Raw genomic sequence first — 17,680 nt, forward strand, 5'->3', positions numbered from 1 at the left:
CCCTGAACCTTGGAAGGTGTGATAGAGATATTGCAGTGCTGAGAACTCCTCTGTCACTTCTTCTCAGCACCATGGTGCCTTCTGAGCCATTCCAAGGTCACTGCCATCTGAAAAGAGAAGGTTCTCTAACCAAAAGTGAGAGTAGCATTAATATATGGGTATGAACAGTAAGAGAAGTGTTTACTGGGAAGTTTGGTGAGCATAGTATATACATTTAGCCAGACAGCAGCAGACGTTACGCCCATAGGGCTCATGACTGCCCCTGTTGTAGGTTTTTAGTATCAGGGATGTATTCCTTCCCACGGAGCAGGCCTCCAATCAAATGAGAGGACAGGTGGTTTTCCCCCATAACAGACATGCCACTATTGCACCCATTGGCTCATTTGGCCTGGCTAGCCAAATATAAAGCTTGCAGTGTCCACTGTTGAGTATCTTCACTGGTGGTTTCTCTCTCTACCATTGAACTACATGCAGCATGGCTTTTTCCAGCTTTCTGTCAGCTGGTCCACATGGAAGAGGTTTTCAGCAGGACTTCCCAGTGACCTTGCAGCCCAAGTATGTGGAGTCTTCAGCAATAGGGTCTTACCATCTATTCCTGGTAGGAAACCAAGGGCCTCGGCAATGACCTGTAATGTTTTGGGGGCAGCAGGGACCTCCCTGGCCAACAACTCACTGGAAAGTATCCCATCCCTGGCACTGAAAATTTTCTAGTAACAATATATGGCTCCTGTGTGTTTCATTGTCCAAAAAAGTAAGTTTCCATATGACTTAACTTATATCCTCTTAGATTTTGATTAGCCCTCTCTCCACATTTCCTTTACTCAATCTCTTCCCCTGACCTCACTTAGGCCTTTTACCCCCATTAATCTGTTGTTCTACTTACATATACACAATACCATCCTATTAAGTCCCCCCTCCTTTCTATTCCTTTTATATCCCCTTTCTAGCTTACCGGCCTCTGCTACTGAGTTTTCTTCCTACTCACACGGGATCCCGGACTCTGAAATCAAACTCCAGATGCTTGCGCCACCTAGTGGCCATGTGCTGCGGTGCGCTTGCCTCACCTTCGTGCATGTGACTTAACATGAGATCTGGAGAGTCAAACGTGGGTCCTTAGACTTCGCAGGCAAGCACCTTAATCACTAAGCCATCTCTCCATCCCTCATCCCCACATTTAATGTGGAGAATTCAAACATGGAAAGCAAAAGTTCAGTCACTCCACTGTTCACTCAACACAAAACCCCTCTCTCATGACAACTTCCACACGTGTGGGTAAGGATCCCAAAACAAAAGGAATAGTTCTCACCTCTGTGTAAGAGGTGAGAGTGGGCAGAATGTACTCTTGGCAGTGTATCACCAGGGGCACGACCCCCTACCAATCCCTTCCCCTCGGCAAGGTTTTAGTAATGACTGCATTCATTTGCTACTGATGTTATAACAAGACACCGGAGAAAGGATGACAGAAACAACAGTCCTATCCTCTTTCCACGATGGAGGCTGGAAATCCAAGATTACAGTGTTGGGTTCCAGGGGCTGGAAAGATGGCTCCATGGCTAAGGCGCCTACCATACAAATGTAAGGATCTGAGTTTGGATCTCCAGCCATGTTAAAAGGTTGGGTGTGGTAATGTGTGACTATAATCCTCTCAGTGAGGAGACAAGAGACAAGAGACTCCATAGGGCTTGTTAGCTAGCTAGCCTAGCCAAATCAATGAATCTAGGTTTAGTGTGAGACCTTGTCTCAAAAAATAAGGTGAAGAGTAAATGAGGAAGATGCCTGGTATTAGCCTCTGGCCTCTCAGTGCGCACGCGCGCACACACACACACACACACACGTGTCCACACACATACGAACATGTATTCAAACCACACCCACGTACCCACACTCCCCCACACAAAACATTGCGTTCCTCCGAAACCTCCCTCAACTTGCCTTGCAGAGGGCTGTCTTCTCGCCCTGTCCTCACGTGGCCATTCCTCCCCTGCGTTCACATCTCTTCTCGTAAGGACACCAGTTCAGATGGCTTTCAGGCACACTCTGATGGCCTCATCTTGACTTTAATTACGTCTGTAAAAATCCAGATCTCCAAACATAGTCACATTCTGCGGTACAGGGTGGGGTGGCGAGACTTCAGCCTAAGAATCAGGGAGGACACGGTTTAGACCGCGGCCAGTAAAACTTCTGTTTACAAGACAGGGACAGATAAGCAAAGCTCCGCGTTGTACTTCAGTGCACATCACTGTACTGTGGCGCCCACCAGTTCCTTAAGCAGTAGGTGCATTGGATGTGTGAATCAGGGCTGGCTCCCTCCTTCACGGGTTTGCCTCACCCATGAGAACCAGCTCACCAAGGAAGAGGGGACCAGCCACGGCCATATGCACTGGGGCCCGGCGACCACAGCATGGGCATCTTGGCTTCACTACCCGTGAGAGCCCAAGAGGTCTCTGAACTCATTCTTTCAGGTCAACGTTTGTGCTGGTCAGACAAGGGAGGACGCAGAGCCAGGAAGTGTCACGGATACATGCCACACAATCTACCACAGCCCGGGCAGCTGGCTTTCCCGAGCTTTCCTTCAGGGTCACTTTACAAGGAGTCCTATGCCTGCATATCAAGGGTCAGTGTAGACTGTGCTGATGATTTGGGAAAGAAAAAGGAAACAGACTTCCAATGCAGGTTTACCCCACCCAGCAGTCTCTTTTATCCACAGATGTCTTCCCTAATTACTCCTACATTTATCTTCCCTTGCCCTTTCCAGCCCGGCTCCTGCATGGCCACCACACCATCGACCCACCCTTACCGAGCGCCTGCCTGGATCTATAAGCCTGCGAACCTCCTTGGGCCCAGTAGGACGTCACACCATGTTTCTTTATATATTTTGATTGGTCCTTTAGGCTCCACCCTTCCTCGCCAGGTGGCTCCTTGGGACGTTCCTTCTGGAAACCCAAGTTCTCCTTCTGATAAGGGGCTTCTGGAGGTGCTGTGACTGCTCGGTGTGGCTCCAATGACATCATACTCAGGAGACGGAATGAAAGCCACACTCCCCAGCCCCGTGGTGTCCAGGAATAGCAGATGTGTGGCAGGGATTTTGGAAAGTTAAGTGGATGAGACAATTCCTGAGTATCAGCACTCTGCCAGGAACTTTGAATGTTTTTGTTTTTGTTTTGTTTTGTTTTGTTTTGTTTTGTTTTGTTCTTGTTTTGTTGTTGTTGTTTTATCTTATTTAGCCCTCACAGTAGACCTGCCAAGGAACTGTTAGGATCTCTATATGGGTAGGAAAGTTGTGCCTCAGAGAAATGAACTAATGTTCCTATGGTCACACTAGTGAAAGCCAGCAGAGCTCCAAAGCAAGGAGCCCTCCTCTGTCCCATCCTCTAACAAGAGACACTCTTCTGTCCCTGCACGAATGATGACCCCTTGGAACACTTGCTCCCTCTGGGATAACTGTCTCACCTTCTGGGTACCTTGAACACCTTGTATCTAACGACTTTCTTTCACATTTTCTTCATCTCTTCAATGAGGATCATACTGGCTTTGGTGGACTCAAAGGAACATTTCAAGGAAAAGCCTGTTGGATTAAAAGTGTGTGTGTGGCCAGGCATGGTAGTGCACGCTTTAATCCCAGCACTTGGGAGGCAGAGGTAGAAGGATCACAGACAGTTCAAAGCCACCCTGAAACTCCATAGTGAATTCCAGGTCAGCCTGATCTAGAATGAAACCCTACCTCAAAAACAAAACAACAACAACCAAAAAAAAAAAAAAAAAAAAAACAGTGTGTGTGTGTGTGTATTGCTATAACCAAAAAGTGAGGTGTTATCTTCTTGACGTTATCACTGAACAATATAGTACCAGGCTGGCCTAAATTATATGAATAGGACTATCTGTAGGGAAACACACACACATACCTCCTACCTTATCAAGAACTCCAGAGAGGGCCGGAGAGATGGCTTAGCAGTTAAGCGCTTGCCTGTGAAGCCTAAGGACCCCAGTTCGAGGCTCAGTTCCCCAGGACCCACGTTAGTCAGATGTTCAAGGGGGCGCACGTGTCTGGAGTTCGTTTGCAGAGGCTGGAAGCCCTTGCATGCTCTCTCTCCACCCCCCTCTCCCTCTTTTTCTCTCTGTTGCTCTCAAATCAATAAAAATAAACAAAACATTAAAAAAAAACTCCAGAGAGAAAGACAAAGTCTGAGGAAGCTGATAGTCTTCACTCCCTGTCATGGAGAGGAACGGGCAAGAGGTAGCTAGGACTTAAACACACTGCATTCTGTGCTTGCAGCTAGTGACTCGGGAGCCCCGCGGAGACTTCTCTGGGGATAACATCGCAGTGGCGGAGCCCGGCCCTTCCCCACGGGTCTCCGATGCTCTCTCTGCCTGGTCCTCTGGGCATCCTGCTTTCTGCAGAGCCGGCTTCCGCTTTGTGGAGAACCTGCGGTGAATAACCGTCAAGGTCACCTGCCACATGCACACACACAGGCCCAAACACGCTTCTTGTTGATGTTTCCCAGTCTAGCCCTCACACACAGTGCCCACCAGACCAGGCTTTCAGAATAGATTTGTTGACAACTGGTGGGGCCCTCTTGAAGGGCTACGTGATTTCTGTGGGAGACCCCTGAATGCTGGTTCACATTGTACTCAACCCGTGTCCAACATCTCAAACTAATGTGCCTGGATCACCCCTGTGCATCTTCTCAACCCATCAGTCACTCTCTTAACACATGCAGATAGAGGTTAAGAGCTTAGGCTCCAAAGTCAAACTGCTACTCGGTTCTTGTATCAGGCCTATGAAACTTTCTGGGTATATTGGGCACAGAATTCAACCTCTCTCTGCCACTGTCTCCTTAGCTAAAGCCAGAAAGAAAGCGAGAGGAAGAGACACCCACCTTCAAGTTACCTTGATAGTACCTAGCCTTGAAAGATTTATGTGAAAATAAAAGAAAGAGCCACTTAAAATACCTAGGCTGGGGCTGGAGAGATGGCTTAACAGTTAAGGTGCATGCCTGTGAAGCCAAAGGACCCAAGTTCGATTCCCCAGTACCCACATAAGCCAGATGCACAAGGAGACGCATGCATCTGGAGTTTGTTTGCAGTGGCTAGAGGCCCTGGCATGCCCATCCTCTCTCTGTCTGTCTCCTCTCTCTCTCTCCTTGCAATACCTATTCTGAAGTCTTGCATTATCATAAGACTCTGACAAGCATTTGCTAGTGTAGGATCAATGCATGTGCTCAACACTGTGCTGATGTGAGAAGTAACCTTGTGTCTGTGGGGAACCCAAAGGAGAAGACAGAAGGGGAGTCTACCAGCTAGGATCGTACAGGAGAAAGAAGCCACCTGCAGGGAGGGCCTGGCAAGGTCCCAGAGAGAAGTTCAGCATCCTAGGAGAGCTACACCACCTAAGATGAGCTTTCAGAACAGGTGTACTGACAACAGGCAGACTGAGGTTGACACGGACCTCCCAGGAAGAACACAGCCACAAAGGCATGGCCAGGGTCTGCTCTGGCTGTGTCCATGTGCCCAAGGCAGAAGAGGGTGCCTGGAGATGATGCTGAATAAACAGATGGTGCCATGTCCATCGGGATGAGCCTCTTCTCCCGTAACAAGAAGCTCAGATGTTACGTAGAAGTGAGGGACACTTTCACAACATTCAAACAGTCAATTATGGGTTGTAAAGTTGAGAACATCCCTCCAAGTTGTAAAGAAAGTCCTTAGCTGTTCCAGGCCCGGTTGATGATTCCCTTCCCTGATGTACAGAGTAGGCAAGCAATCAAGCAAGACCTCTGCCTACCACTTGATAACATAAATAGACATCATGTCTCTCCGCCGGAGACCTTTCAGCCCTGGTACCTGCCTCTATAATTAGACCTTACATGTCTGAAGGATGAGCTCTTTGGTCTTCTGTAAGATTCAGTGTCCTGCACTGTCAAAGTTGACAGGACTTTGGAAGCACTGAATTCATCCTTCCTGTTATTAGAACCCAAGCCAAGAGGTTTTAGGTCTAGAGACAATGCAGTTGTTGGGGGCAGAGCACTTAGTCAGTTCTGATCACTAACCACTGATTTACCAGTATATTCATTGACAGCTGGCGTCTGCAACTAGCTGAGACAGAGCCAGGCAGACAGAACATGCAGGAAGAATATGTTTGACTTTGAAGTTGCTGTCTGAACCAGAGTGAATCAGACCTAGAATGCATTTTAAAGCTTGCTGTGAAACAAATTAGTTCGTGGGTGGATAAAAAACCTTGGTGAAAAAGGCTTTTCTCATCACAGACAGTGCATTTCTCAAGACCCCAGGGCACACTCTCTGTCCATTGAGCCTTGGATAAGTGCAGGAAGTGCTCCAGTAAACCACAGCACCAGCCAGAGTTGGAATAGATGCTGTGAGTCATCTGCATGGCTGATGGAGGATGAAGGGGAGTGGGTCTCAGAGGCAATGATCGAGAACTGCTGTGGTGCCACATGCCAAGTACCTCATTTCCTTCATGCTTAGATGCCGTGCGTTGGCTTGAATAATGTCTTTACAGGAAGAAAGGAAACAGTGAGGGTTTCAACTGAAGACAGAACTATTTTAGAGAAGGCAAAATGTAAAGAGAAAAATAAGGTGTGCATTTTATTTATTTTATTTGATTTGTGTATTTGAGAGAGAAAAAGAGGTACAGAGAGAGAAAGAGGGAGGGAGAGGAGGGAAGAATAGGCACACCAGGGCCTCCAGCCACTGCAAAGGAACTCCAGATGCATGTGCCACCTTGTGCATACAGCTTATGTGGGTCCTGGGGAACCAAACCTGAGTACTTAGGCTTCATAAGCAAGTGCCCTAACCACTAACCACTAAGCAATCTCTCCAGCCCAGGTGTGCACTTTAACTCACCAAAAATGTAGATCACATACTAATATTAAGGATGAGATATTTGCTCGTCACAGGTTCTCCAATGACCCTGTTCAAATTTCACCTTCACAGGTAAAAAGCTGCTGAGCTCCTGGTACCCTCTTAAATAGGCAATAAGATGTTGGGCGTGGTGGCACACACCTTTAGTCCCAGCACTCGGGAGGCAGAAGTAGGTGGATCGCCGTGAGTTCAAGGCCACCCTGAGACTCCATAGTGTTCTAGAGACAGCTGACTTCATGGTTAAGCACCTCCAGGCAGGAAACTGAGCTGTGTGCCCCCAGGAAGCATGCTCCTCGTGGGCCGCTGACAGCTTGGGCAGACTGGTTTGTACCATTCTTGCCCACATAGGGCCAACTTGAGGTCCTCGCTGGAAAGATCCAGCACACGCTGGCTAATCAGCTTTACTGCAACCGAGGAAAAGACTGGGGAATAAACGTACCTCTGTGACCGTCACCTTCGGGGTGAATTCTCCGTGTGCTCTTTGGGACACCCAATCTCTGCATTCCCTAACTCATTGTCATATGTCACTCAGCATGGCAGTCACTTAGATAAGAGCCCAAAGTTCCAGGTGGCACCAGGATAGTAATGACATGGGGTTTGAAGGGTTGTAGGTTGACAGTGGACTGCCTTCCCCCCAGAGTTCATTTCACTTAAGGACCTTGAGAGCCAGGCTGTATGCCGAGCTTCATCCTTAAACTGACCGGCACTGAATTTGGAGTACGGCGCCACGCCTCTGTTTTCTCACCTATAAAATGAGGTAACAACCAGAAACAGCTGCCCGGGGCCTCCCTCCAACCCCGTCCGCCGCGACGCCTTGCCCTTGGATGCAGCCATTCTCCTCCACCTCTGAGCTAATGGCTCTTTTCCAGCTTCCAACACCTCCTATCTCTCCTCATTCCTTCTCACTCAGGACACAGAACTTGTTCTGTTTTCATGAAGAAAATAAGGACAGTCAAAAGGTCCACATGCAGGCTGGAGAGATGGCTTAGTGGTTAGCGTACTTGCCTGTGAAGCCTAAGGACCCGGGTTCAATACTCCAGGTCCCATGTAAGCAGGATGCACAAGGTGCCACATGTGTCTGGAATTTGTTTGCAGTGGCTAGAGGCCCTAGAATACCTATTCTCTCCCTCTCTCTCTCTCTCTCTCTCTCTCTCTCATAATTAAAAAAAATAGTTAAAAAAATAAAAAAGGTCCACATTCAACCAGTACCAACTTGACCTGCTTGTTCCTGCTGCTCTCTTGAGGATAAAATAAATGCCTCATTCCAACCTGGAAGCCACTTCCTGTGCATTGCTTCTACCTGATCTTGTCAACCCAAGAAAAGGGCTCCAACATGACCACCCTATTTGTATCATCAGATTAAAATCATAGTGAAATTATCTACCACTTAGGCAACATGTGACATATGCCCTAGAGATACTATGCCCCCGCCCCCCCCCCCCCCGGCCAACATGCCACCTCTTTGCACAAATCTGCTTCATGGCACATTCCTCAGGCAAATTCCCCCTGCCCACTTGATCCAACCAGAGGCTTCATTGAATCTGTTGTAACTGGTAAGATCTCTCAAAGATTTCCCTTGGTCCAATGCAATACCCAATCTTTAAACTTCACATGATTACTATTGTTATTAGGATTAACTTGGTGTTATTGGGTTTTCTGAGGGGGGCGGGTAGGAATCATTTTCTTCCTTTAACTTTCAAGACCTCCCCTGGGCCTTCCTAAGCACCCCTCCTTCCTGACTGTTGTATCAGTTCCTTTCTCATTGCTGTGAGCAAACACCTGGCCAGAAGCAACTTCTGGAAGGAAGAGTTTGTTTCAGCTTACAGTCTCACAGCGCAGACTCGTTCAGTCGGCAAGGAAAGCAGGAGGGGGCAGGAATTGGGTGTCACGGCCTCGTGCTGATCCATCCACAGGGAGGAAGCAGAGAGAGCAAAAGAACAGCAACTAGGACGAGGGTAAGAAACCTCAAGGCCCACCACCTCCAGGGACACACTTCCTCCGGTAACGCTCTACCTCCAAAGGGCTCCATAACCTTCCTGAATAAGGCCACCAACTGGGGATTGAGTATTCAAGCACAGGAGTCTAAGGGGGATATTTTACATTCAAACTACCACACCTGCTCTCCCAGCCTTCTTTTGCCTCTAAAATCACAGTGTCCTGGGTTCATCCTCAGATACAATCTCTCCAGGGTTACCTGTTACCACCCACATGACAATTCCATCTGGTCTCGTGGCCCTCTGTATATCATCTAGATGCTCATGCCCACCCTCTGCTCAATACCCCAGCTTAGACCTTCCTCCTGAATCCCACTTGCCAACCTGGTGTCCCCACCTGAATTCCAAATAAGCATCTAGAACCACCCACTTCCCATAGCAACCCATTTCTTCTCTGATGATCTTCCTTCCAACAAAGGGAACCTCAGTTCACCCATGTGCACCAGTCTGAAACATTGGGATTAGGGGCTGGGATGATTGCCCTTGTGTGAGCCTGAGCTCAGATCCCCAGCACCTACGTAAAAAATCCAGGCATGGTGATATGCACCTGTAATCCTAGCACCTGGGAGGCAAAGCCCTGGCAGGATCAGTGAGCTCTAAGTTCAGTGAGAGACCTTGTCTCAGAGAGTAAGATGGAGGGCTGGAGAGATGGCTCAGCAGTTAAGGTGCTTACCTGCTAAGCCTGAGGGTCTGGGTTCAGTTCCCCAGTACCCACAAAAAGCCTGATGCACAGAGTGGCACATGGGTCTGGACTTCCTTTGCAGTGGCTAGAGGCCCTGGCCCACCCATATTCATTGTGTGTATGCATGTGTATGTGCGCGCCTCTTTCTCTTTCTCTCTTTCTTAAATGAATAAAAATAAAAAACAGTAAGGTAGGGCTGGAGGGATGGCTTAGCGGTTAAGGTGCTTGCCTGTGAAGCCTAAGGCCCCATAAGGATCATGGCTTACATAAACACTTACATGAATATGCACAAGGTGGTATAAGCATATGGAGTTCATTTGCGGTGGCTGGAGGCCCTGGCCTACCAATATTCATTTTCTCTCTCTCCTCTCACTGTCTCTCATAAATAAAACAAAGTATTTTAAAAAATAGTAAGGTAGGGCTGGAGGAATGGCTTAGTGGTTAAGATGCTTGCCTTCAAAGCCAAAGGACCCAGGTTCAAATCTCCAGGACCCTCGTTAACCAGATGCACAAGGGGGGCATGTGTGTCTGGAATTCATTTACAGTGGCTAGAGGCCCTGGAACACCCATTGTCACTCTTATTCTCTCTCCCTCTCCCTCTCTGGCTCTAATAAATAAATAAAAATTTAAAAGTAAAAAAAAAAAAAAATAGTGAGTAGAGAGTGACTGAAAAAGATACCCCACATCAACACATCAACCTGTAGCATACACACACACACACACACACACACACACACACACACACACACAGTCCTTGTGGACGTACTTATTCACATCCAAACCCTCATCAGCCCCACGGTTCTACCTTCAAAATAAACTCAAAATTCAACCACCGTAACTGTGGAAGTCACTTCTCACCGGGACACTCGATTGTAAGCACCCCCAGCCGGTCCTCCTGCTCTGGTCTTGCCCTCAACCCATCTGTTTCTTTCATACCTGTCAGCGTGGTCCTTATTTCTCAGCTGCTGTCATTACCTCGCTCAGAACCATCGCCCTTAGGATGAATTCCACAGCCCGTGCCAAGACTGACGGGCCTGGCCTGAAGCTACCTACCATCTTTGCATCGGGGCCCTTGTCCCCCCCTGTTGGGGTGCAAACACACCAGCTCACCGGCGCTCCTCAGACCCATGGACACTGCTGGTGTATCCCGTGACCCACAATGCTCCTCTGCACAGCCGCTCACACACCGCTTCCTCCACAGCTCTGCTCAAAATGTCACCTGCCAGAGAAGCCAACATGGTCACCTTCTAACACCAGGCTCCACTTTTATTTGTATCTTTTTTGTAGCCCATATACTCACCCAGATTTATATTCCATAACTATTTTTTCCCTTACCTACTAGACTTAAAGACTCAAACTACACAGGATTGGTTTTGTTTCCTGGGGTCTTCCAGGGGGAACTGGGCTGGGCTCGGTCTCAGAGACTATGGTTCTATAGTCTCCTCCAACTCCAATTTTTTCAGAGGCGACCTCTTCTGAATGAAACCCAAGCTCCTAAGGCTTTGTAAGCTCACGCCCTCGTATAAGCCAGAATATTCTAGGCGATGCCACAGCCACAAGTCATGTAACTCATGGCCTCTCCTTCTCTCTAGCTCCAGCTTCTCTGGTAGGTTTGAGCTTAAGGACAGAGAAAATGAGACAGTCCTGGCTGGGCCAATGTTCTTGCCCTTTCTGTGGAAGTCATTGCTTCCCTCCTGACTGCTGTTTTCTTTTTAAAAAAATATTTATTTATTTATTTGACAGAGAAAGAGGGAGAAAGGGAGAGGAAGAGAGCGAGCGAGAGCAAGAGTGAGAGAGAGAGAGAAAGAGAGAGAGGATGGGTGCACCACGGCCTCCAGCCATTGCAAACTCCAGACGCATGTGCCCCCTTGTGCCTCTGGCTAACAAGGGTCCTGGGGAATGGCACGTGTGTCCTTTGGCTTTGAAGGCAAATGCCTAAGCCATCCCTCCAGCCCCTGACTGGTCTTTTCTAATTGACCATGGCCATTATGGGACCTGATACGGTAAAGGACCCTGCAAGCCCTCTCCATTGCATGGCTTCCTGAAGTGGAGGGCTGGCTTTTCACAGCCACAACTAACTTCAGGTGAGCAAAATCCCACCCAGCATGCACCCCGGACGCTGGGGGAACATCCCTGTGCCAGTAATGGACTTCAGTGTACAGAGAACAGACACGAGCTGCTGAGATGGCTCAGTGGTAAAAGGTGCCTGCACACGCGTGTGCACATGCCTGTTGGGGCCAGGTGTTATTCCTCGATGCTATCCACATATTTTTTTCCTGAGACAGGATCTCTCACTGACCCAAAGGTCACCTATTAAGCCAGACTGGCTAGCCAAAGAAGCAGAGGGATCCACCTGTCTCGACCTCCTCAGCACTGGAATTATACAAGCATGCCACCACACCCGATTTTTGGCCCACAGATTCTGGGGATCATACTCAAGTCTTCACACTTGCACTGAAAGCACTGGACCAACTGAGCTATCTCTCCATCCTTAGGCTCTACTTCTTTTTTGTTATGGGAGAGGGTGAGAGAGAGAGAAAGAGAGAGAATTGCTGTGCCAGGGGCTCTGGCCACTGCAGTCAAACTCCAGACGTGCACACCCCCATGTGTGCATTCATGACCTTATACACAAACATCATCCTGTGCGTCTGGCTTATTGGGTTCTGGGGAATTGAACCTGTGTCCTTGGGCTTCACAGGCAAGCACTTTAACTGCTAAGCCGTCGCTCCCGCACCACTTTTAATGACAGTCATTACAAAGCGGCATCGGCATGCTTAACAGGTAGGGAAACATGGACTCCCCTGGCGTGCCCCCAGCTCTGTAAACATGGCCACTACCTAGTCTTCCGAGATAGAGTTGGGGTGGAGGTGGAGGTGGCCGGCCTGACCAGGCCACAGCAGCTTCTCTCGTGTGTGATCAGAGCCCGGCCCTACTGCGTGCAGACTCTTACAGCCCTGAGCGCCTCTCATAGCAGGGTCAGCTGCAGCACAGACATGAAGTCCAAGCAGTAGGGAAAACAGCTGTGGGTACTCATTTACCGAAGGAGACCACCTCAAAGACGAAAGGACGACCCGTTGAGGGTCCCACAACCTGTACATGGCCCACCCTTTTTATCTGGGTAGACTGAAACCTGGTTGCTGAAGGCTGGTGATGAACACACACAATACGTATGAGAGTTGTGTTTTATGTTATTTTATTTTAAATTTATTGATATTTTATAAAACAGTTGCACACATAAACCCCCCCCCCCAACTTCCCCTGCCCCAATTCTGCTCAGAGTCTTTGGTGGGGTTACTGGTATTCATTGTAGGAACCAAGAGGCCTCAGTTAGTCTCTGCAGGGATGGAGGCAACATGGTGTCTCAGGCTAATCCCATCCACCCTGAGCCTTGGTGGGGAAGATCTGATTTAGTGTTGCTTTCTCTGTAGACTCTGGATCTCTTTTTTTTGGTGAGGTTTGAGTGGCACAGTGTCCATAGCATGAGAGGTTTTGAAGGCGCCACCGTGGCACCGGCTCTCGGGGCGGCCTCCTAGCAGAGAGCCCGCCTCCGCGTCTGCGGCCCTGGGGGATCGGACCTACGGTCTCACGCATGCCGGGCACGCAGTCTATCGCCGAACTATATCCCGCAGATTTCTTTTCTTATTTGTTTTTCATTTTGAGTGTCCTTTCAAGGCTATTCTGTGCCTCTTCACACATCCCAGTGGAACTAGGGAAAGGGTCTAGTTTGCTGAAAACCCAAGGCAAGGCCACAGGAATGGCAAGGAAAGCCTCACAGACCGTTGAGACATTAATGCCCACAGACACATGCACAAACACTGTACATGTGCACACACACATATCTCACACACACAAACCACAGCACATACATATACACACAGACTATACATATAAACATGCGTACACACCACTCACCACACAGACTGCACGCCACAGATCACACATGCCCGCAAACTACACACTGCACACGCATACTACATGCTACACACACACAAAACACACCCGCCACATGCAAGCATATATTTACACACTTGCACACGTATGCATTTCTTGCCCACATGCTTCAGAAGCACGCATCACGGGAGTAATCTAGCCAGGCTGGTGTCCCATCAGACAGTGACATTGTCTGCTTCGCTGTCCATGGAGACAGGTGGCTGCAAAGATGTCACAAGAGACAGAAGACACACTCGGGCTTGAAGCCTTGGACTGCATAGCTCGTGTCCATCTGCCCAAACTCAAAGGGAAACTGGTGTCAAAAACCATCATCCTGGGGTACTCTGAAAACGCACTGGTGGGGCCTAAGGAAGCAGAAGAGGGGAGGAGGCAAAAGCAAGGTGTATCAGTTACTTTCACAGTGCCGCGACAAAATACCCACCCAGAAGTAAATGACGGAAGGAGCTTAGTTTTGGCTTTAAGGATCGGGAGGGTAGAGCCCGTCAAGGTGGAGAGAGCACGGCAGGAGCGGGTTTGCTCCTGCGACACCCCTCCTCCAGCAAGGCTCTACCTGCAGATGCTTCCACAACCTTCCTGAACGACTGAGGTCCAAGTGTCTAAGCATGTTAGCCTACGGGGGGTGGAGGAGGCGTTTGACATTCAAGCCACCACTTAAGGGAAAGCAGAGTCTCTTGCCTGCCATCTGGCTCGAGGCGACATGGGGTAGGACACTGCGCTCCATCTCACTAGGCCCTGACTGCACCCTACACGCCCAGGGCCTCGGCAAAGCCCCCTGGGGCTGCGGCGTGAGAGGGACAGGACAGTGCAGGGTGTGGAGTCGACCTCAACCCTAGCAACGAGCCTGCGTGACTGATCAACAGATCGTAAGGAAGACTGTTCTGTCATTGCATTGCAGCTCCAGAAACTAAAACGATCACTTTCTTTCAAGACCAAGAGCTTACGGAGCAAAAGCGCTGACAACTTCTTCCCGCGAGCCAACAGCGATGCGAAGCTGCAAGCAGATGCGCCGGCTGGGGGCAGCCCGGGCCCCAGCCCACTGCCCGCTCCTGGAAGCCTGGTGTCCACCCCCACCAGGGCCGGCTTGCACCCCGGCAGCGGCAAGGCCCACGCCTTCCAGGAACATGTCTTCAAGAAGCCCACCTTCTGTGACGTCTGCAACCACATGATAGTGGGTAAGGCCCGTCTGCATGCCTGTTGCCGCAGTGCCCCTGGGAAGCTGTGTGAGAGCCATGTACCCAGGTTCAGGTACCTCACGCCCCAGCTCAGATCCTGAGAACTTCATGCAGAAGAAGGGTTGCTGTGGGGCTTTGGGGAAGAGTACTTATGAAGAGGAAAGGGCTGAGCAGAGAGATTTAAACTGGCTGTGACTTACTTATAGCAAAGACCTAGTGGACCCCCAGGAACCCTGAAACACTATAATTGTTTTTATTATTTTGTTTTTGAGAGAAAGAGACAGAGAAAGAGAGAGAAAAGGGCAAAGAATAGGCGAGCCAGGGCCTTTCAGCAGCTGTGAACGAACTCCAGTTGCACGCGCCCCCTTCTGGCACATGTGCAACATTGCAGGCTTGCGTCATGGTGCCTGGCTTATGTGGGACCTGGAGATTTGAACATGCAGCCTTAGGTTTCACAGGCAAGCACCTTAACCACTGAGCCATCTCTCTGACCCCACTGTGATTATATATACATTGCATCTGGCCTGTGTATATCTTCCTGAGCCTGTCCTTGAAGATGGGCAACAGAGACGAATTGGAAAGTTGGTTTCGTGTTTCCCAGAGGCCAGTGTCTGCTATCTCTGTAACTCTACACATCAGCGATGGCCGGTGTGGCCAGGAATGTGCAATGCTGCATTCCCTCCCCCTGAGCCAGGCCTAGCCAAGGGGTAGGATGTTCGAAACAGGAAACAATGGCAGTCCTATCACAGCCATACACGCGAGGCCTGCCCTCGTTGTCCCAAAAGGGTTACCTTCTCCCATTCTCTTCTCTTTGCTGCTCATTTTATTTTTCATTCAGGCAAGCCTCATTGAGAAACTGGGCTTGTGCTCATCAGGGGTTTCCACCATAACAGCACTAAAAACCCTAAAACTGAGGCACAAAGAATCACCATCTTTTAACTCTCCCTTTGGCATCTGCCCGTCAGACGGGGTCTGGGTGACCCCGGTGAACCTCAGTCATTACATTTTTTCTCCTCTAGCACCCTTTCCTTGAGCCAGCGGCTCAGTCACACCACATCCTCGTCCTGGCAAGGACGAGTGGGCTTACACAAGCTCCTTAAGGCCTTGGGCTGAAGGCCATGCCCTGCAAGTTCTGCTGAGTGCTATTGGTTGAGTCAATAAGGAGGTGAAAGGTCTACTTCATCTCAGACATGCCAGCCACCAGGAAAACGGCATAAGTCAGGTGGCCTCTGGATGGCCTATTCTTCTTGCTTGGCATATTCTAAGCTTGTTTTAGATCTTAGAGTTCCTAGCTCTCCGCGTGCCCCCCCCCCCCCCACACACACACACATCTCCATCTGGAAGTATCACCTGGCCCCTGGCGGCTAGTGTAGGGGTCTGGAGGGCTACCATCATGTTCCATGCTCCAAAGCCCTCAGGCAGCCCCGGCTTCTGCTTGGTTTTTATGAATGCCAGGCTCCCCATGGGATGCGTCACTTTCAATTTCCACCAGGCCTTTTCAAGACAGCACTATTCATAACCCTGAAAGCGCGGTGCCGCGTATCTATTTTAAATCTCATCGTGGTGCTTGTGAAAAAGACAAGGAGCAAGTGTTTTTAAGAATGAGTAATGGAAATGTGTTCACCTCTGAGGAATGTCACAGCCGTTGCCCTAAAGGGGAGCCTAGGGACACCTCAAGTACAGCAACAACTTTGTAAGGCTGTATCATGAATGTTAGAAGGAACCCAGGCTGGGAAAATGGCTTGGTGGTTATGGCCTTTGCCTGTGAAGCCTAAGGACTACAGTTTGGATTCCCCAGGACCCACATAAACCAGATACACGTGGGGGGGCGCATGCATCTAGAGTTTGTTTACAGAGGCTAGAGGCCCTGGTGTGCCCATTCTCTCTTTCCCTCTATCTGCCTCTTTCTCTCTGCCTCTCAAATAAATAAATAAATAAACACACATTTTTTTAAAAAATGCCATGCTAAAGAGAATCGCATAGCGCAATGCAGTTCTACTCCGAATGAAATTTTCATGGCAGCTGCCTTTAAATCTTGTGTTAATGTGTGTATGTTGTGCATGTTGTGGGTGGGGTGCTCATGCGTGTGCGTGTATTTGCACATACATGTGTGTGCGTGGATATAGGTGTGGAGGCCAGAGGACAGTTTTGAGTGCTGTTGGGTTCATTTGCTGTCCACCTTTTTTTTTTTTTTTTTTTTTTGAGATAGGGACTGCCCTTGGCCTGGAGCTTAGTACTTGGGCCAGACTACCGGCTCAGAGACCACGTGTCCCTTCTTCCGCAGCACTGAGATTACAAGTGTGGGCTACCGTGGCGGACAAGGAGCTCAGGTCTTCAGGCTTGCAAAGCAAACAAATGACTAACCAAGCTATCTCCCCAGCCCCTACTTTTTATCTAAAAGGAAAGAAACATTCTGTAGAGATGGCTCAGGGGCTACTAGGGGTTTCTTGCAAAGCCTAATGACGTGGATTCCGTTCCCCAGTACCCATGTAAAGCCAGAGGTGCAAAGTGGGACGTGTATCCAGACTTTCTTCACAGAGACAAGAGGCCCTGCAGCATCCATGAACCACCCCTCCCCGCAAATAACTAAGAAAATGATTTAAAAGACCAAAAGGAAAGAAAAGTAGTAAATCACATTTTTCCCCCCAAGGATGAACCAAAGTAAACCAGAGACCAGCTCTTGCTAGGAAAGCAGAAAGGGGCTCAGAGGAGACAAGTGAGAGGACACATGTAGAGTGAGAGAAAAGGCAAGGGAAAGAGGGGAGAGAAGAGAAATTGTGAAGAAGCAGAGACAGTAAACATATTCTGTCTTCCCAAAGCGCTCTCTCTCTCTCTCTCTCTCTCTCTCTCTCTCTCTCTCTCGCTCGCTCGCTCTGTGTGTGTGTGTGTGTGTGTGTGTGTGTGTGTGTGTGTGTGTTGCTAATAATGGACCCCCACTGATCGGTCACTTTTTCTTTCTGTTCCCCTCCACTTGAGCCTCCTATCTCAGCATAAAAGGTCACCTT

At 49.2% G+C, this 17,680-nt stretch overlaps 1 protein-coding gene across 2 annotated transcripts in view; it reads left to right on the forward strand.

Moving 5' to 3' along the window:
* Stac (SH3 and cysteine rich domain) overlaps positions 1-17,680 on the forward strand; it is a 153,606-nt gene that overhangs the window by 43,266 nt on the left and 92,660 nt on the right. The window contains exon 2 of one of the 2 annotated variants that reach the window (XM_045136795.1): positions 14,432-14,675. The exons of the other annotated variant lie outside the window; for it this stretch is intronic. Coding sequence (XP_044992730.1) covers positions 14,432-14,675 — 244 coding nt within the window. The remainder of the gene's footprint in view (positions 1-14,431; positions 14,676-17,680) is intronic. 2 annotated transcript variants of the gene reach the window in all.

Source organism: Jaculus jaculus, chromosome 17 (genome assembly GCF_020740685.1).
Source record: "Jaculus jaculus isolate mJacJac1 chromosome 17, mJacJac1.mat.Y.cur, whole genome shotgun sequence".
Lineage (NCBI taxonomy): Eukaryota > Metazoa > Chordata > Mammalia > Rodentia > Dipodidae > Jaculus > Jaculus jaculus.